Source organism: Diuraphis noxia, unplaced genomic scaffold (assembly GCF_037042655.1).
Source record: "Diuraphis noxia isolate RWA-SAM2 unplaced genomic scaffold, SU_Dnox_SAM2 contig0004, whole genome shotgun sequence".
Lineage (NCBI taxonomy): Eukaryota > Metazoa > Arthropoda > Insecta > Hemiptera > Aphididae > Diuraphis > Diuraphis noxia.
Window position 1 is genome coordinate 33,769,379 of NW_028301714.1, and position 20,857 is coordinate 33,790,235.

The 20,857-nt window shown below is 26.2% G+C and overlaps 1 protein-coding gene and 1 long non-coding RNA gene across 2 annotated transcripts in view; one reads left to right on the plus strand and one right to left on the minus strand.

Moving 5' to 3' along the window:
• Positions 1-2,702: 2,702 nt before the first annotated feature.
• AlkB (alpha-ketoglutarate-dependent dioxygenase AlkB) lies at positions 2,703-4,932 on the minus strand. Its single transcript, XM_089227615.1, has 6 exons — positions 4,637-4,932; positions 4,448-4,562; positions 4,226-4,379; positions 3,950-4,022; positions 3,112-3,308; positions 2,703-3,036 (listed from the first exon to the last, which is right to left on the minus strand). Exons 1-6 carry the CDS (start codon positions 4,733-4,735, stop codon positions 2,781-2,783), a joined length of 894 nt encoding a protein of 297 aa, XP_089083741.1. The 5' UTR covers positions 4,736-4,932; the 3' UTR covers positions 2,703-2,780.
• A 518-nt stretch (positions 4,933-5,450) lies between these two features.
• LOC149055984 (uncharacterized) overlaps positions 5,451-20,857 on the plus strand; it is a 70,697-nt gene continuing 55,290 nt past the window's right edge. The window contains exons 1-4 of the long non-coding RNA XR_016191403.1: positions 5,451-6,050; positions 7,605-7,729; positions 16,232-16,327; positions 19,394-19,487. This is a non-coding gene — a long non-coding RNA (uncharacterized LOC149055984). The remainder of the gene's footprint in view (positions 6,051-7,604; positions 7,730-16,231; positions 16,328-19,393; positions 19,488-20,857) is intronic.

Below are 20,857 nucleotides of genomic sequence, written 5' to 3' on the forward strand. Positions count from 1 at the left end.
GGGGGACTAAGTCCCCCCAGTTCAAAAGTCATTAATTAGTAAGTACTGGGAATATATAATTTTTGGAAAATATTATAGGAAAGGCTTTAGTCCCCCCAAAATAATTTGTCTATTTGCGCCTATGTTATACATCAATAAGATTTCTACAACTTTGAAACCAAAGAGGTCTGCGTTTTGTAAAACCTACGATTTGTTTATTGCAATAATCAAATGTATATACAGTTTAATTTTATAATTGGATAACCAAAAAAACTTGAAAATTGAATACAAGGTTCCTTAAGAGTTGTTCTTATAGTAGCTTAAAAAAATTAAAAATCGTTAGTCACAATTTTTTTTTATTAGCGTTTATACCTAGTTCAAATTTTTACAAAATCTGTCGAAAACGCGAAAATTTGCAAGTAATTTTGAAGTTGAAAAATCATACAATTTTTTGTGTTTATAACTATGGATTAAGAATACAACACTAAGTTTTCCATAAGATTTCATCCAAGTAGCTATAGAGAAAACTCGAAGCATCATTATAGGAAAAATTTTAAGTGCGTTTGAATTTTAAAATTTTTACGAAATAGCGTAACGATAACGATTTATCCTCAAACGATTTTAAATATTTGTTAGTTATAGTATATCTGTTTTTTTGAGATATTTATAGACAACTGAAATTCTCAATTTTTCTGAAAATTTTTTTTTGAAGTGTCGATAAAATTTTTTGGCCCTATAAAAAAACTTGAAAATTTAATACAAAGTTTTTTATAAATTATCCTTATAGTGATTAAAAATATATTAGAATACATTGGCACAATTTTTTTTTATTAGCATTTGAATTTCAAATATTGACAAAAATTCGTCAAAACCATAAATATTTGCAAATTAATTTGTAGTTCAAAATTCATAAAATTGTTTGTATTTATATTTAAGGTTATAAAATTCAACACAAAGTTTTTCATAAGTTTTGCTTCAAATAGCTATAGAGAATATTTGAAGCGTCATAATAGGAAAAATGTTTTAAGCGTTTGAGTTTTATATGCTTATGAAATCGCGTAACGTAACGATTTATTCTCAAACCAGGTACGAGTATATGTATATCTATGATAATATAAGGTATTATGAATTATGATAACTACATACTATGTTTTTGGAAAAATTGATTAACCATGCCTTATGCAAAATGCGTCCTAATTTAAAAATAAAATATTTGTTTAAAAATAGAATATATATGACAATATTTAAATATAATATATCCTAGACTGACAAATCATCTCCGTTCAGAATCGTTTTTCGTATACAATGATAGTATGATACCTATCATTACATTCATATTTAACCTACCCTAGTCAGAGGTCCACCCCACCACCTAATGTACAGCAGAGCGACATCCACTTACCCGCTTTTTTTTTAGTATTTTCCTAGTATAATAAAACTGTAAATAATTTTTGTGCACACAATTTTTAATCTATTATACTCATCTGCATTCTAAATAATCTTTCTATCAATTCAAATATATCTAAATATTCTATCTTGAATTTATCATTCTTTATACATAATATAAACTAATTAGTTTAAGTATTTTAAGATTACATACTGCAATCTTCAGTTTTCATTCTTACTGTATTTTTTTTTTCTCTTGTCTTTCAAAACACATTTGACTGCCGACGCCAATGCCCTCTTTCCCATTTTTTTTTTTATAATTCAATTGCAATTGAATTTTGTGTACACAACTTCCAACAAGTGTCCTTGTAACAAACATTCTTTCATGATTATTTATTCTTTATAGTTTTTTTTTGCATTTAACTATATTGAGAAAACCTACTAGTCTGCAGTGTGTATTCTTACTGCATATTTTTTAAAAATTTTTTTTTGATATTTGTTTTGTAATTTAAAAATAAATAACTATGTATTTCACAAAATATTTATATCAGTATTTTCTATACATGGAAGAATTTTAAAAATATTTTGAATTTTTACTGTTTACTTCGTGCAACTTATAGTCATGATATTTTTTTAAACTATTCTTCAGTTAAAAATTCAAAAAAGTTTTTTTAATTTCATAACTAAAATTAGAATATATGTTTCTGCTCAGTAAAATTTTTTGTATGAAATAATTTATTATTGAATTAAAATATATCAATTACAACCTTATGCTCGATTTTAGATCAGTTAAACATAAATTACCTCTCTTTTTTTTATGGTGTTACCGACGACACTTTAATTCTTAAATAAAAATGGAGAAGACTTACTACTTAATTGTGTAACTGATATACATCCATAATATATTCATTTCCCAATTTAAATTCATCCACACCAGCTATTTTCATGTTATTCTCTATTTAGATATTATCTATCTATTTGGGTTGAACTTCATTCTTTATTTCAACATTAACTCTGAAAGAATTTCTCACTGCTTAGGGATCGCTTTCCTTCATAACATGAAGGAACCATCTCAATTTGTTTTTGAACTTTGAACAATTAGCAATGGTAAATATAATAATATATTTTTAATCATATAGAAGAATAATAGTGGGTACCAATTTTTATGAGTAGGCTATTTTTAAGTTTTGGCATACTTGTTATTTTAGATATTATTTAGTATTTATTACATCACATACATAAATATATATATACATTAAATGGCTGTAGTTGCATATAATTTCATATCTTTAGTATACAAATAGGATACCAAAATGGAAATAAATATTAGTCTTAAATGATTATATAAATAATTTATTCATATGTATTGTTTTGAGTGTGGTGTACAATTAAGTTTAATTGTTTAATTAATAATTTCAAACGGTATTGTTTACTTGTCTAACATTTATATTAATCCTTGTAACTTGCATATAACTCTTAAAAGGGTCCTCCAACTCATTTTCATAATTAAAATGTTGATCATTTTTGGATAACAGAATTTTTGGTACACCGTGGTAACATAATCGGCTTTCTTTGCTCATAACGATAACATCTCCTGACCTCAAAAGTATAGCTGATGGTTTGTCATCCAATGAACGTCCTCCAATAAGAAATATGGCACTTAAACCAAAACTGTAAGATATATATATATATAATATTTTCAGTTAATTTAATGAAGTACATAATTTTTGTATCTATTGTTTTAACCTGATTGACAATAGTGGAGCGTTTAGATTATACTCAGAATGATCTGTATGTCCAGAGAGTGTTGATGACGGATGATAAAAATTTACAATAGCTGCTTCTGCCATAAATTCATCAGGGAATTGTAATAAATTGATGATGGTTTTACTAAGCTTAGATAATTCTTTTGGAAATTCAGATTTTGAGGTTTCAGAATATACCTGATTTAAAATTGTATGATCAAAATTATTAATCTCTTTCATTTTTATAAATGTTAATGTTGTATAATAAGTGTTGCTTAGATTATGTCCAGTCATATTCCAAGGAAGTAAGACCAAAATTAATTTAGCAGCAAAAAACATGATTATTTTAAAGTTACTCTCGTAATCGTTGTTTCCATCTTACAAACGTAGAACATAGCAAAAACTGTTCTTTCTCAGTATTTGTAATAGAATTATCAGAACTCCACAATGTATAAGTAAGAACTTCATCTGTGTCATAGTATCGTTATTTTTTTGATGGCACAAGCCAATAATTTTTTAATAATTAGATGAAAAAATTAATGTATTTTCTTATGGTGATAACTTGAATTATATTTATGTTATCAAAAAATAACGATGCTATGACACAGACTAGATTCTTACCAATGCGTTGTGGAATCCTAATAATTCTACTATACATACTGAAGGAGAAAAGTTGTCCCGCGCAAGTACAGTTTTTGCTATGTTCTATATTTGTAAAACGGAGACAACGCATGTAGGTATGGCGTTCTCTTAATTAAAATTTTAAGAATTTGTGAAAAAAAAATAATTTGAGCATGAACAAATATAATAATAATATATAAATTTATTTAGAAACAAACTTTTGTATCCCAATTGTGGTGGTATCCAAGTGTTGCCCATCGTAATTGATCTCTAAGTTTTATATTTCCAATCCTAAAAATGAAAAAAAAAACAATTATTAGAAACAATAACTAGCAGATTAAATTAAATTAAAGAGAATAAATAAAATAAAATAATTTGTTGAGCTTTATTATCTTAATAAAACTAAAATATAGTAAATACTTTTGTTGGCTTTACTATCATGTATTTAAGGTTTTAATATTAATCATAGTTCATAAATATAATTTACAGCTAACTTATTTGCTGTAGTCCACCAATCTTCTTCATCACCAAGGATATGATGTGCATCAATATTTAATCGATTTGGCTTTCTCGTATAATCTACAATGCATCGTTTTATCCAATATTTTTGACCATTTGATGTAAATGGATTTTTAATAAATATTAAACCTAGGAATATTAAGCAATAATATATAAAATTATTAAAATTTATTTAAATTGATATTTGGATATCTTACCAGGTATATTTAAAACATCATAACAATTCCAATCTGATAAATCACTCTTTAAACCTAGATTGTCTAGTATTTTTTTATCATAGTTAGAAAATTCTGATGCTAATTTCTTAGGCTTCTATAATTAAATAATAATCATAAATTAGTGTTTTTGTTTGAATAAATTATAGAAAGCTATAAAGAATAACTTACCATGAGTTCGGTATTGATCTCATTTGCAAAGTCTATAACATCTGATAGTTGTTCAGATGAATTAATATGTTTATAAAACTTAAAACATTCTTTAAACATTATAAGACTAAATTAACATATATTTAATATATGGTTAAATTTTGATATAAATATCCAGCATATAATTAATATTCTCTTATTATTAAAGTTTAAAGTTTTCGACGTTTTAGACCTAACACAAGTAAGACTTTTACACTTTTGTCTTTTACTAAAATTAGTAAAATTTGATAATTTTGAACTCGGTCTAGAATCGACGTTATCAAAATTATCACGGCTGTAGATAATATTATTCCACCTACCGTAAAGACACGATGTAGAGAAGATAAGGTGACACCGCTCTCGTATCTTTCAATGTTACCACGCATTATATTATTATGATATTATATTATCCCAACAAAAACACTTCGTCGAACTCCGTGTAAAAAATATTGCTAAGTAAAAAAAACTAGTCAGCTATAAGACTTCAGCATCAGCATTATAAAGATGTGATATCATGAATAAATGCTAAGAAAATTAAATTTTAAATTAATTGATTCTATCTCAATTCTCAATCATTTATTTACTTTGCTAGAATTTATTTTCTTTATATATAAATAATTAAGAATTTTTTACAAAACAAATTTAGTAACATTTGTCATTGAAATTTGTTAAATAGTCCAGTTATGAACAGACATGTTTATTTGTCGAAATAAATAAATTCTAGCAAAGTAAATAAATGATTGAGATAGAATCAATTAATTTAAAATTTAATTTACTTAGCATTTATTCATGATATTACATCTTTATAATGCTGAAATCTTATATAGATGACTAGTTTTTTTTACCTAGCAATTTTTTACACGGAGTTCGACGAAGTAATTTTGTTGGGATATCAGTAGTTTTTTATAACATATTTTTATGTACTGGCATGTAATATGTAATTTTTATATTTGTATTAATTTATTTTATTATTATGTTTGTTTATTTAATATACTCTATTTCTTTTTTAAAAATCATATTCAATTTTTTTTTTCCATTATTATAATATGTACATTTTTACCCCCTCGAGGCCATCGTTCAAAATGTATTGCAGTGTCATCGTAGCCATTTATTTATTATCTTTATTGAACATTCCTCCATACACATTGTCGTTTTTTTTTCTAAATAATTTCTCCTTTTTCGTAATTTCTGTTTATATGTTTTAGAAACCATTTTAGAAATAAAGAATCACAAATTATAATAATATAAATAAATAATATAGTAGTAAAGTACGGCCTACTACAACTAAAACAAACGAGACAACAAATAAAACGTAGTTTTTCTACCGACGCGGCGGCGGCTACGCGCATCTGCCATCTACATCGAACGTCGCCAGAAACATGAGTCATGAACTATAGTAAGTTACTATATACTGTTACCATTGATTATAGAATAGACTATTCTATTCTATAATCAATGCTGTTACTAGTCTAAGCCTCTAAGGCAGTAAGGCCGTGGTCATGAATGTCGACACTCGATAACAGAAATTACGAATTTACGAACGCGATAAGCGAAGACCCAGGCAACCGGCGGTAACCGCAAGTCAGTGCCGTGTAACTAGCTTTATGTGCGCCCTTGGCAACCAATGTTATAAATTCATAATGAATTTTTAGTATTTAAATGATATAAAAATTGCGCCCCTAGTCAGTGGTTAAAGTGGGAAAAATTTTGAGGGGGGACTAACGTTACCAAAAACTAAGGAGCGTTCCCGAGTTCTTCATCCAAAATCTATATCTAACCAAACTTTTTTAAGAAACCTACTAGGTATGAACCTATATAATTTGATTTTTTTATACACCATGGTTCATAAAAATGTTATGTTAATATAGTATGTAATATCAAATTTTCTCCTATGAAAAATGATTTTAAATATATAATGCCTGCTAAGTTAAAAATGAATTGAAAATCATTGCCCGAAATTAAAAAAAAAATACATTTACATTTTAGTTTTAAACATTTCATTAAAAAAACAATTTATAATAAATAATATCACTATTCATATTCTTTCAGTTTAATATTTTATTTAAACCATAATTATTATATCACATGGAATCGCACACTATTATGGATAACACACTACACTATTTAATCTATTCTGTGACACTACTACACAATAATTTATTATTTAAAAATTGCTTATCGCACTAAACTTAACCATCTTCAGAACGTGGAGATTATTCGAGCGAAATAAAATACGTTTAAATTCGAAATCTAATCAATGTGTGTGGCTGCATAAATAATTTAATAAATTATTAAAATTAACATGCAACATATTATTAAATTCACAATAAATTTATTTTTTTAGCGTCCCCCCAGACTTTGGAGACTTAAATTAAAGGGGACGCATAATCTAACCGTAAATAAGAAGGGGTACTCAGTCCTCCTTCGTCCACCCTCAGTTTAACCACTGCCCCTAGTGCGATCATTTTAAACTGCGCCCTTGGCCACCGCCCATCTTGCCAATGCCTAGATACGGCACTGCCGCAAGTCGCAACCCGCTGCCCAAAGCGACGTATACGTATACGGAATAGATGGGGTAATACGGTCTCGTGCGCACGTGCGCTGCTTGCGTGAAACGTTATAATTAAAATTATAAACGGCCGAGCACAATATCGTTTTGCTTCGAAAATACTTGACTTTTTTTGCTAATATATTCGGCATTATTCAAACAATTTTTTCAAAAATGACAAAGGTGTAATCTACAAATCATGCCCGATCTATTGATACTGCAAACAGTACAAACAGACAAATCCGTTCATTCATTAGGTCTGTAGCCCTGGCTAAAGAAAACGGGCAAATTTACACACATTCAATGGGCAAACTCTGGCTCGTGTAATGTACTGTAGTACTGTACTACTGTAACGGTAGTGAGTACTGAGTAGTGACCGCTTCGCTTTTTTTTTTTACTTAGCTTCGTGCCACTACCGCCGCGCTGGGTGTCATTGACGCAAAAAATCGCGGCAGTTTGGTAGTTCAGAATTGATCACCAGAGTGCGCTACCATTCGCACGAAGGCCGACTTTATACGAGTCGTAATGTAGGTTATTTATATTCAAATTTCAATAATGTGCATGCCAAATAATATATATTATGTTATATTGTATAGATTATTAAAATACACAATTGTTTTGGAATCGTGAGCCAATCATTATGTAAAAATTGAAATGATATATGATATTCAGTCAATCGTACAATTATATTGATTTAAATAAAATGTATGATATTTATATATTAATTTATTAATTGATACATATATGTACAAAAATGGAATTAGTAAATAGGTACAATTTAGTACAATAGGTATAAGGTACTGACAACTGGTACTAGTTCAAATTGCTAATAAAAGCTCAAATATACTGGCTACTGCCTACTAACTCAAGTCCCAAGTAGGTACACCCAAATACCCAAACAAAAAATCTTAATTATATTTATGTAGGTACCCATATAATATATAAGAAAAAAAAAATAATATTAAGTATGATGTAGAGAAGATAGATCTAAAATAGATAATTTAATATATTATCAATTAAAATAATAATATAATATACATAATAATAATAATACTTATAAATTGATAATATTCTATTTTTAATTCTCATTTAGGTACCTAATTGGTTATTAACTAAGATGAGGACCACCAGCGCGACACATCCGGAAGCGCATTACTTTCGTCTATGAAAAAAAAACATCACAAATCTTTAGTACTGGTTTAATGTTTTTGAATTTTGACATTATAAAATAATAAAATATAAATTAATTGTAATGGTCCCTACTCCGTACTAAAAATGGTCTTACGGTTATTATATATATTTTTAATTCAATCAAATTTAGTCAAACTATATAATATATTACGTATTTTTGTATATATTATGAAATATTATAATACAAATAAAATCTGGGTAATAAAAGTAAAAGATAAAACGGGTACCTAAGGATTTATAGTAAAATTTAGTAAGGATTAGTCAACTATAATTTTATGTTACAATTCAAGTAGGTATAAGTACAATGATTCAAACACGATAGTATCATAAAATATAATATAAATGTTAATACTTACATCCGGGAAAGTTTCCCGAAGAATTTCTTTTATTTTTCAACTGCTATTGTAACAATATGTTAAGAGCTTTGTATTAAATTTTCAAGCTTTTCTGCCGAACAAATAAATTTTTATCAATATTAATTTTAAAAAAACTAATTATGATCGAAAATTTCAAATACCTATGAATAGTTAAACTTAAGTTGAAAATGTTTGAAAACTGCATGGTGGATAGAATATACTTATATAAACGTTCGGTGAAAATTTCATGTATCAATGATCATTTGTTTTAAAGTTACATCAAAAATCAAATTCGATTTTGTCGAAAAATGAGTGTGCGTAAAATTTCCCGTTTTTCCCTTAATTTTTAGTTTGTTTTTCTCGATTATTTAGAAAAGTATTAAGAATTTTCACTTTTGACCCCCCAAAGTACCAACTAGATTCACTTTCTGATCGAACGAGGTACTGAAGTCAAAAATCGAAGCACTTTTAATGCCCCAAAACGTGATGACAGACACAAAAAAAAACACACACATATCAAGGTAAAATCAATACATTCATCGCTCCGCTCAGAATCTAAAAAAAAATATGCAGTAAGAATACACACTGCAGACTTTAGTAAGTTTTCTCAATATAGTTAAATGCGAAAAAAAACTATAAAGAATAAATATCATGAAAGAATGTTTGTTACGAGGACACTTGGTTAAAATAGAATTAAAATTATGTACACAAAATTCAACTGCATTTGAATTATAAAAAAAAATGGAAAAGAGGGCATTGGCGCCGGCAGGTAAATGTGTTTTGAAAGACAAGAGAAAAAAAAAATACAGTAAGAATGAAAACTGAAGATTGCAGTATGTAATCTTAAAATACTTAAACTAATTAGTTTATATTATGTATAAAGAATGATAAATTCAAGATAGAATATTTAGATATATCTGAATTGATAGAAAGATGATTTAGAATGCAGATGAGTACCTATATAATAGATTAAAAATTGTGTGCACAATAATTATTAACAGTTTTTTTTTTTTTTTTTTTTAAAGGGGAATACCCGCGGCAACATAAGCCATTGGGTGTAGGGTGGTACGGTATTTTGTGTATTTGTTTGTTAGGTTTTTAAGTGGGTAGAGTTTTAACACGTATTTGTGTATGTGTGGCAAGAATATGTTGCTAAAAATCCCAGCTGGTCACCCATCCGGGAGCTAGCAACTACAGCCGGTACGTACGCTCAGTGTGTTTCCGCAGATTAAGCGTACGACCACGCCTCACCAAGTAATTTTTACAGTTTTATTATACTAGGAAAATACTAAAAAAAAATTAGAAAGAGGGTATTGGCGCCCGTAGGCAAAAGTTTTTCAAGAAGCAAAAAAAAAAAATGTTAAATATAATAAATGGGAAGTATACACACTGAAGCCTGCAGTATGTAATCTCAAAATACTTTAATCAAATACTTTATATTTTGTATTAAGCGTAATAAAATCATTATCAAATGATAATTTAGAAAGCACATGGTTATTAAAGTTTAAAATTGTGTATACAATTTTCAACGGCAATTTAATTATTTTCAATAAAAATGAGAAAAAAGAGGGTAGTGGCGCCCGCAGTCAAAAGTTTTTAAAGGAAGCAAAAAAAATATACGGAATGGATACACACTGTAGACTGTAGTGTGTAACCTTGAAATACTTAAATTGATTTATTAATACTATGTTTAAAGAATAAAAAAACGAGAAAGAGGGTATTGGACACTATTGGTGCCCACAGGCAAAAGTTTTCACGATAAAATGTTTAGATATATATATATATATATATATATATATATATATATATATATATATATATATATATATTAGAATTTATGATACCTAATATACAGATTATTTAGAATTCACACGAATATAACAGATTAAAAATTAAGTACACAAAAATCATTTACAGTTTTATTGTGATAGGATGAAAGGCTGCAGGTAGTCATAGACTGCAGTCAATTTTTAATTGCATTTCGCATTCTATTGTATACATTCAATTTAAAGAATATATAATATAATCAAGATAAGTCATTATGTTTTATAATTTACCATAGTTAAGTGTAGTAATTATTGGTATAACACTAATATTGCTTAAAAAGTTAAAACCATATTAAAAATTATAGTTATTTTAATTTAAATTACTCTACTTAAAAAAAAAACATAATTAATAATAATAATAAATTTAAAAAAAGCGGGTAAGTCGTGGATGTCACTCTGCTGTACAGTAGGTTATAAGTGGATTACTGTAATGGACGGAATTAAATTTGAATCCAATGATATTATACCATTGTACCTACGAAAAGCGATTCTGAACGGAGACGGTTTATCTGTCTAGGATATATTATAGATTATTAAAAATTTTCAAATCTTAGATTTAAAAAGAAAATTTTTTATGAATTTCTAGTTTAAAATAATTTGCGAATTTTCGTGATTTTTACGTATGTTGTCAAAATTCGAAATTTAAATGTTTATTAATGAAATGAGTCACTATGTATTTTTAATATTTTTAACTGTCGTCGTAACAACATATTAGGAGCTTTGTATTCAATTCTGAAGCTTTTGTACCAAAAAAATGACATTTTACTGTCATGTACCTATATAAAAAGAAAGAAAATTTCAAATGTCAATAAATAACTTTAAAAGATTTGAAAATTTGAAAATTTTAACCAGTCTAGGGTAATTTTTTTTAGAGTTACACTAATAAAAAAATTCGATTTTCTCAAATTGAATAATAGTCTTATAGTTTGTACTTGGTAAATTGTTTAATATTTAGTTACCAAATAGGCAAATTTAATAAATATATTATGTATATATATATATATACTATGGGTATTTCAGCATAAATGTGATGATAGGTAGTAAAAAGTAAATTTTAATCATCTCCGAAAGTTGTAGTTATGTTTAAAATTGTATTATTATTAGATATATAAAATAATTTCAAATGAATACTGAAATATGCAAATACCTATACGCAGAGTAATTTTATTAAATACAACATTTTGTTAGTTTTACCTTCAATGAAAATGTCGCAGTGTAAGCTAGTGACAAGATTCTTGTAAACGTTTTTCTTTTTTACTTACAACCTTTTCATTCGCAATATCTTGTTTAGCTTTTACTTAAATTTCCCATTCTATTGAGTATGAGATGTATTTATATGCGTTTCTTGGTTTTGACTTCATAATAGGTCGACAACCCCATTTGACATTGCATGTCGATTCGTCTTTTTCAATGTTAAACATGAAAAATAATTTTCCAACTGGATTTTAAGGCTTTCTTCCCATTATACAAAGTGGTAGGTAGTTGCAAAAAACTTTCATAACAATATTTACAATCACAATCCGTACGCCGAGTCGCCGACTACCCATTATTCGCAATGTATAAAATTAGTAACTACTGTCGATTAGTGAGTAGTGACTACGATGTTAATTTTTAATATTACTATAAGCAGTATAAGCATTGAAATCTAAAATGATCCAAAATTCCAAAAATCAAATTATTAATACTACCCATAAGTTGAGAAAAATGATTTTCATCATGAAATCTCTACGTGAAATAATAGATTGTAAAGACACAAAACTTATATACTTAACTCTCTTTGAACCTTTAATCACACATCATGGCATAATTGGTTGGGGTAGCGCTTATGATAATGTGCTATTACGACTTCAAAAATGCAAAAATTCTATTATTAGAGTTGCTTGTAACAAAAAATGGAGATATCCTACAAAAAAATTATATGAATAATTTAATGTACTTAATATCAATAAACTATATATAAAAACCTGTACCATTTTCCTAAAAAACATAACCTGTTATCCACTGTAAATCACAAAGTTAACACTAGATATGCTACCAATAACTATTCGCTAAAATTTCCCAAAAAAGCTGGTTGTCGTAAATATACATAATATAATGTCCAAAGAAGTGGCTATTATGTCTCTTCCTATTTTCAAAAAATACATTACCAATTGACTTCACCATGAATACGATGCTAGAATACTGAAGTATCAAGATTAATTTGTTTTTACACTAACATTGTTTATTCATATTTGCTGTTCAAAATTATATTATTGTATTTCTGTTTCTGATTTTTTATTTATTATTGTGTATTTGAGTAGGTATTTTAACTAATTGTGCGTAAAATTTCCCGTTTTTCCTTTAATTTTTAGTTTGTTTACCCCGATTATTTAGAAAAACAATTAGAATTTTTTACTTTTGACCTAAGTACCAACTAGATTCACTTTCTGATCGAATAAGGTACTGAAGTCAAAAATCGAAGCACTTTTAATGCCTCAAAACGTGATGAACTTACTATGTGTCTATTTTAGATTATTCAGATTTCAGACACTTTATAAAATATCTACATAATATTCTAGTCTAATTTTTGTAAATATTTGAACTTCAAATGCTAATAAAAAATAATTGTGCCTATGTATTCTTATAATTTTTTAATTATTATAAGAATAACTTATGAGAAACTTTGTGTTAAATTTTCAAGTATTTTTATAGGGCCAAAAAAATTTTATCGACACTTCAAAAAAAATTTTTCAGAAAAATTGAAAATTTTAGTTGTCTATAAAATACCTCAAAAAAGTCAGAATATTTTGAAAATTAAATCATGTAAAGAAAATGCCAATCTATATAACTGGTAAAATTTTCAAGTATCTAACACTTATACTTTTTGAATAATTACAAAAACATATTTAAAATCGTTTGAGATAAATCGTTATCGTTACGCTATTTCGTAAAAAATTTAAATTCAAACGCACTTAAAATTTTTCCAACGCATACAAAAAATAATTGTGACTAACGATTTTTAATTTTTTTAGCTACAATAAGAACAACTCATAAGGAACCTTGTATTAAATTTTCAAGTATTTTTGGCCATCTAAAATTTTTTTACCGACACTCCAAAAAAAATTCTCATAAAAATCGAAAATTTCATTGGTCTATAAATATCTCAAAAAAAAAAATCAAATTTTGAAAATTAAACCGTATATAGATAACACTGATATAAACATTTGGTGAAAATTTCAAGAATTTACAGTGATTAGTTTTTGAATTACAACCATATAAAAAAATCGATTTGGTGGAAAACTGGTTTTGCGTAAAAATTCCCGTTTTTCTGTAATTTTTTTTTGTTTTTCTCGATTTTTTTGTTGGAACTGTTGGAAAATGTTTACTTTTGACCTCTATAATGCACCAAGGATATTCACTTTTACCGGGCGGCTTTCATTTGGGCGAATAACCCAAAATAACATATCGTTTGGGCGAATTTATATACATCATTTGCGCGAAATGTACACACACCCCTAATTTATCTAATACATCGTTTGGGCGAGCCGAGTTATTAAAAAAAAAAAATTGTTATATAATATTATTCCTAAAAAATAATTTATAAAATTATGACTAATTATCACAATATTATATTTAGTCATCATATTGATTATAATTTATAGACTATATAATATACGTTTTCCTTCCCATTTTTAGAGACTTAGGACTCTCAGTTAATTCTAATTGGTATATGGTTAAAAATGTGTTATGTTGTAATTGTCATATATAATTTATTATCTTATAATTTGTTATTAGTATGGTACCTCATATCCATTATATATTCTCATATAAATTGTCATATTGTCATAATATTTTATTAAAAATAGTACCTAACTAGTTTTTTTAATTTTAACTCATATTTAATATGATCGTATTTATTATATGTTAAATATAACATGTTACTTCCCTATTATTATTCAATAATTTATAAATTCATCTAAACGATCGGTTAATTTCTCGCCCAAATGATACAGCTCTACTCAGGTAAATTTTGGGTTATTCGCCCAAATGAATGACGCCCCTTTTACCACCCCCAAAGTTTGAAATTGAAACATTATTTCGACTAGAGGTAATTCAAAAATTGTAAATTTTGGTTATTGTTATATTACATTTGATTATTGCAATAAACAAATCGTAGGTCTTACAAAACACAGACCTCTATGGTTTCAAAGTTGTAGAAATCTTATTGATGTAATAATATACAATCGATCAGTGGCGTGTAACCTAGGGTCCAAGTGTTGCTCAAGCAACACCTTAAATATTAGTGGGTGGGTGGGTACTAGGTGGGTATTGCTAGAAGGACAATATTATTACAATAATAAACTAATTAAGTGTTTATAGAAAAATACAATATAAATATAATTATAGTATTTGAGTAGTGAGTAGTGTCATAGTGAGTACCTACTTATATATGGCTATATAGGTACCTATAGTATACCTATAGTTTTATTATTAAGAGGACGTCTAACCCGCATGTGTTGTCTCCGTCTTACACACGTACGACATAGGAAATGTTCAAAACAATAGTAGGTACCTATATTATAATTTTTAAGTTATTTGTATTTATTTTTATTTGTTACTATTTTTGATTTTTTTAGGGAATATTTATAGAGCATATTTTACGGTTTTTTTTTGGTCATATTATAGCGCATATTTTAGGATTTTTGATGCTATAAAATCCGAACCCTGATAATAAACATAATATACAAATTCGACATCTAAAATAACTGAAAGAAACAATAAAAAAAGCTAAAACAAATTGGTTTATTTGGAATAAGAATAGCGTGAGTCCAATTTATATATGTATAAATTAAATTTCTATCTCCTACCTATATGAAAAAATAAGTATTTGCTTTAAAACCCTAGCCCTCCTTATTATAATTGTCATGACCTTATGATTAACAATATTATTATGCTACGAAGATGTGTTTAATGAGATTGTGGTGGCTCATGATTGGCATATTGGTGGCTTTTGCCGTAGATAATTAATTAATTATAATAAATAATAAATTTGTATCAATTATTAGTTTCGTATTCGGAGAAAACTTTTGACTTGGAATTTTACAAACTAGCTGTCGCCCAACATGGTCGGTACGGAAAATTAATTTGTACACTGTATAACTTAATTTTAACTTTAAAAAAGCAGTAATCACATTTATTTAATAGTTCATAAAGAAATATATTTTAGTAAAAATATGCATGTGCTTCTAACATTTAAGCACCATCTTAAATATTCTTAATCGATAATCAAATAAATAAATAAAAAAAAAAAATAATTAAAATAATACCAAGGTACCTACTTTATTTTGTTATACATAATTTTAATTTAAAGTTATGCATTATTGCGGTATAGTTATCTCATTTCATTATTGCCCGAGGCTCTGCAATGAATAGATTGTATACAAGGGAATCGTTGATACAAAAGTAGTATTATAATTATAATATATACCTAGGTACCTATCTATGGATTTCTCTTATTGATTTAGTACAATATAATCCATGGCGATTGTCAAAGTCGTTGCGGAGGACGCAGTCTATTAAAGATTCTAACATTTCAATTAGATAGCAAAGTAGACATGAACGAAAAACGTCCTGTTTTCCGTTTAATCTTTTTTTCCATAAATAACATTATTTTTAGACTTCAATTCAGCAGTATCTGATGAGTTTCCATTTCAGTGTCGGAGTGCATACACGTCGCAGACTCTAACAAAGCCCAAAATAATTGATATTTAAGGTAAGTTTGTTTAATACCAATTGTTTTGCGGCTTAATATTATAAATGAATTGAGGTACACGTCCGTACACTTTTACAATGGTGATGTTTGCAAAGAGTTCTTCACCTATGCATTTGAAACTAAAAACTACAATAGGCACTTTAAACATACTTTATATTGTGACTTTTTCAAATGTAATAAAATATTCCCTTGAACCCAAAAAGTCAGACTTATTATGGCCTTTTACAATTTTTTAAGTAAATGCAAGACTGTCATATTTTGATATGTGGCTGTATTGCATACAGAAATTGATTTTCAGACATACCAAAATATGGCAGTATTGAATTTAAGCTATGTTTATTTTTGTGTCATATATCCAATTATGGCAGTATTGAACATTGAATTATTAATGAATAATAAAATATTATTAATTGTTAGTTTTTTTGAAATTTAATTAAAATTGTTGTGTTATAATTTATAATTGTACATGTAATATATATAAGGATGAAAATTAATCATTTAATAGTTGTAGGTATGCAATCAATATCTTTAAAAATAATTTACTATAAAACACTAAATAAAAAACAAAATACCACTTGTCTTTAAGTCAATAAGCTTATTTTTATGTATCAAAGTAACAAATAATATGACAAATTAAAAAAAAATATATTCTAAACTGATAATGACTATAAAATTATCAAATGCTTTTGAACAACAAGAGTACAAGACTTTAACATTATGTACGAATTTGAATAATTTATTATTATTTTAATAATATAGGTAATATATTAACTATATTAAGTATACTTGTTTGAAATACAATGTAAAAATAAAAGTTACTCATTATAATTATCATGGCCTTATGTTTAATAATATTATGCTACCTATGGCTTTGAAAATAAATAAATAATAAGTCTAATTTTATAATATAAATTAATCACCATCTTTATAGTTTTTTATTATTATTATTATTATTTTATTAGTATTTGTTATAAATATTATAAATTTCAGATATTTTTAAGTTTTTAAAAAAATGATAATAAGTATCTGGAATAAGTTATAGAGATAAAATTAAATCTTTTTTATGTGTAAGATTCCAGGCTTTACAATAAATGCAAATTTCATATGTAATATATGTTTGATAATTTTATTTTTGAATTTCTATTTTTCTTTAAAACTATAATTTCTTGATAATTTGCTTGCCCATAAGTTGTTTAAATTGTTGTAAAAACAATTTATTTATCAGGGAATTCTTTTTTAACTTTAATTAATTTAATATCTCACTATAAAACCATTTGACCGATAGTATTTTTATTAAAGTTGTTACAAAAATCTTTACTATGACACCTTGTTTTAGTTAAAATGTCATCAAATTCTGATTTTAGACCTTTTTTATAATGCTCCTGAGCTTTTATTTCCCTTCCAGTCCTTGTCTTTAATACCATCATCAAAATCTTCATTATCTAAATCTATAAACAGAATACAAACTGTGTTGTAACATAAAGTTCATATAAACACGAGATCATTGAGATCAACATAAAATTATTATTTATTATTAGAGTCAGTTATTTTCTCACACTAAGTTTCCATTGGCACCTACTAGCTCAATGAAATTTTGTGAACTTTCATTTGATTCGTTTGAATATGTCATGTGTGGTTTTCAATGGTAAATCGTCTAAAAAATATTATAATAATATAGCTTGTAAAAAATTGCAACTGTGTAGCTGCTAAGTGCTTACTTACTGTTCTCATATTCATGCACTTATCACAGAAGGTGAAGTATTTAACCATCCAATATTATTTTATTTGTAATATTAAATTCTGCATTTTTAATAGCTATTAATATTTTCATAGAACAATAACACAATTTAATTAAAATTTATGGTTGATAAGGTTTTGTACATTAGAAATTATCTGAAAATGATGAATATAATGACTTGCATTCTATATTTATTAGGGTATATAATATTATACAAAATATATACAATAAGCCAACAACTGACATAGATTAATATATAATTACCTATTTATACATTATATTTTTAATTCATATTGCTTAAAAATTAAACCATTTAAAATTAAATTACATTTTTACAGATTTATAGGTAAACAATATTATAATTATTTTATAAATATTTTTTTTTTATTGAGCATATATTCACATCGGCAACAAAGGCCATTAGTTACACTTATTTATAAAAATGATATAATATAATATGTAGGTACTGATACAATGGTAAGTTATTTAATTAGGATAAAACATTTTTTTTTATATAAGATTGAACAATTTTGTTTTTCTTAAAAAATTAATTATGTCTTGGTTTTTTTCATGAATAGGTTATTTTATATTTTACGTAGGTACCTAATTCAATAATTCATTAAAATTGCATTTATTAATTATTTTCTAAAAAAAAAACAATATATAAAAAATTCATAAATAATAAATTGGAATAATATTTAAAAAAATTATGGAAGTAAAATCAATAAACATTAATACAAGTAATTATAATTAATCTTTACGTTATTAAAATAAAAACGAACCGGTAGGTATCCGAGTTCTAGTAGTTAACTTGTTGTGGTTAGTGAACTAGTAAAGAAATAATAATATCTTGAATAAAATATTTAAAACATAAATTAACACATTATTACTAGGTAGGGAAGATAAAAATTAAACATTTATCTGATTTTTTTAGATATATAATACCTGTAATGCATAAAATAAGCATAATCGTAATCAATAATCAAACAAAAATAGGCTAAGAAAAATAATATATTATATTATAATTTAAATTTAAAATTAGAAATATTTTTTGGTTATTGTTGTATCACATTTAATTATTTAAATGAACATTATTCATAAACGTGAACCTCCTTGGTAATAGAAGTTTTATTGAAATATTACATATCTTTGGATTTATTCTATTAGCGTAACATAATATAATCTGTGGCAATTGTCTTTTCAGAATCAGAAGTGGCAGTCGATTAAAGATTCTAAAATTATAATTTCAATGATCACTAGATCAAACATTAACTAAAAATATTCTATATTCCGTATAATTTTAATTTCATAATTAATAATATTTTCAGACTTCAATTAAGTATCTGATGCGTTCTTACGTCGGTTTCGGAGTGTACACGTCTCGGATTTCACCAAAACCCCGAAAAAGAGTCGATGTTTAAGGTAAGTTTATTTTCATATTCTTTTGAGGCTTGAATCTTATGTTAGGCTTTAAATAAATATTTAACGTCACGAAAAATATATTCCCAAGTTCCAAGTATCGTTGACGCATATTTTATTTCTAAGCGCGAAATTAAGAAATACGCGAGATCGAATAATATAAACGCTCTGCGTCGTTTTTCAGGTTGCCAGACGTATAATAATTATAATTTTATAATTATAACCTAGGTATGTGTTTGTAATCGACATTTTTCAATTTTTGTTAATGGTAATTTGTTCCAAATCCAACGTTAGAAGTCAGGAATTTAGAATAAAATATATTTTATTTCGATAAATTATGTATATTATAGATGTTTATAGTTATTTATAACCTTTATTCTTTACCTTATATCTAATATCATAGGTACTTATTAAGTTATTACATTGTAGGTACACCTATAAAGCCCTATGACCTAAAGGCTAAAAAAATTGATCACTGTGTGGTGAACTAAGCGGTTACGAAAAATATATTATAACTTAGTTATCATACATATAATAAATATCTGTTAAAATAGTGTATCTACCTAATACATACACACGGGAATTATTATTTTCTTCAAAATTGTACAGTCACTATTTATTATGAAGTTACGTAAAGTTAGGTAAATAAACAAACTCTAATTTATTGCAATCGAATTTTTATTCATTTTATAAAACTCAATCTTTCAAAAATTATTATAGAATAATAATAATAATATTCATGAATTCTTGAAATAAAATAAATAAACAAACTAAAATACGCAATAATAATTAAAGTTTGTATAAAAAATTATTAAAATAAAAATGAATCGGTACTAGAGTTTTAGTAGCGTAGTAGCCATACAGTAGGTATAATGTTTTTATAGCCATATACAATTAATAAGTTCTTGAATAAAATAATCAAAACATATAATAATATTAAACGGATTGTTTAGCTATATTTTATCTGTAATGATGAAAAAAAGTGGGTAAGTGGATATCGCTCTGCTATACAGGTTAGGGGGTGGGGTGGACCTCTGACAAGGGTAGGTTAAATTTGAATGCAATGATAGGTATCATTGTATACGAAAAACGATTCTGAACGGAGATGATTTGTCGGTCTAGGATATATCATATATAAATATTATCATATATTCTATTTTGAAACAAATATTTTATTTTTCAATTAAGACGCATTTTTCATAAGGCATGGTTAATCAATTTTTCCAAAAACATTGCATGTAGTTATCATAATTCATAATACCTTGTATTATCTTAGATATGCCTACATATACCTGGTTTGAGGATAAATCGTTATCATTACGCGATTTCATAAAAATTTAAAACTCAAACGCTCAAAACATTTTTCATATAAT

Bases quoted from the DNA above. Each gene is read 5' to 3' on its own strand.
- AlkB (XM_089227615.1), bottom strand. From the start codon at position 4,735: ATGTTTAAAGAATGTTTTAAGTTTTATAAACATATTAATTCATCTGAA. The intron at 4,563-4,636 runs GTAAGTTATTCT...ATTTAATTATAG, and splicing joins AGATCAATACCGAACTCATG to AAGCCTAAGAAATTAGCATC. The intron at 4,023-4,225 runs GTTAGCTGTAAA...TTTCATTTTTAG, and splicing joins TGGTGGACTACAGCAAATAA to GATTGGAAATATAAAACTTA.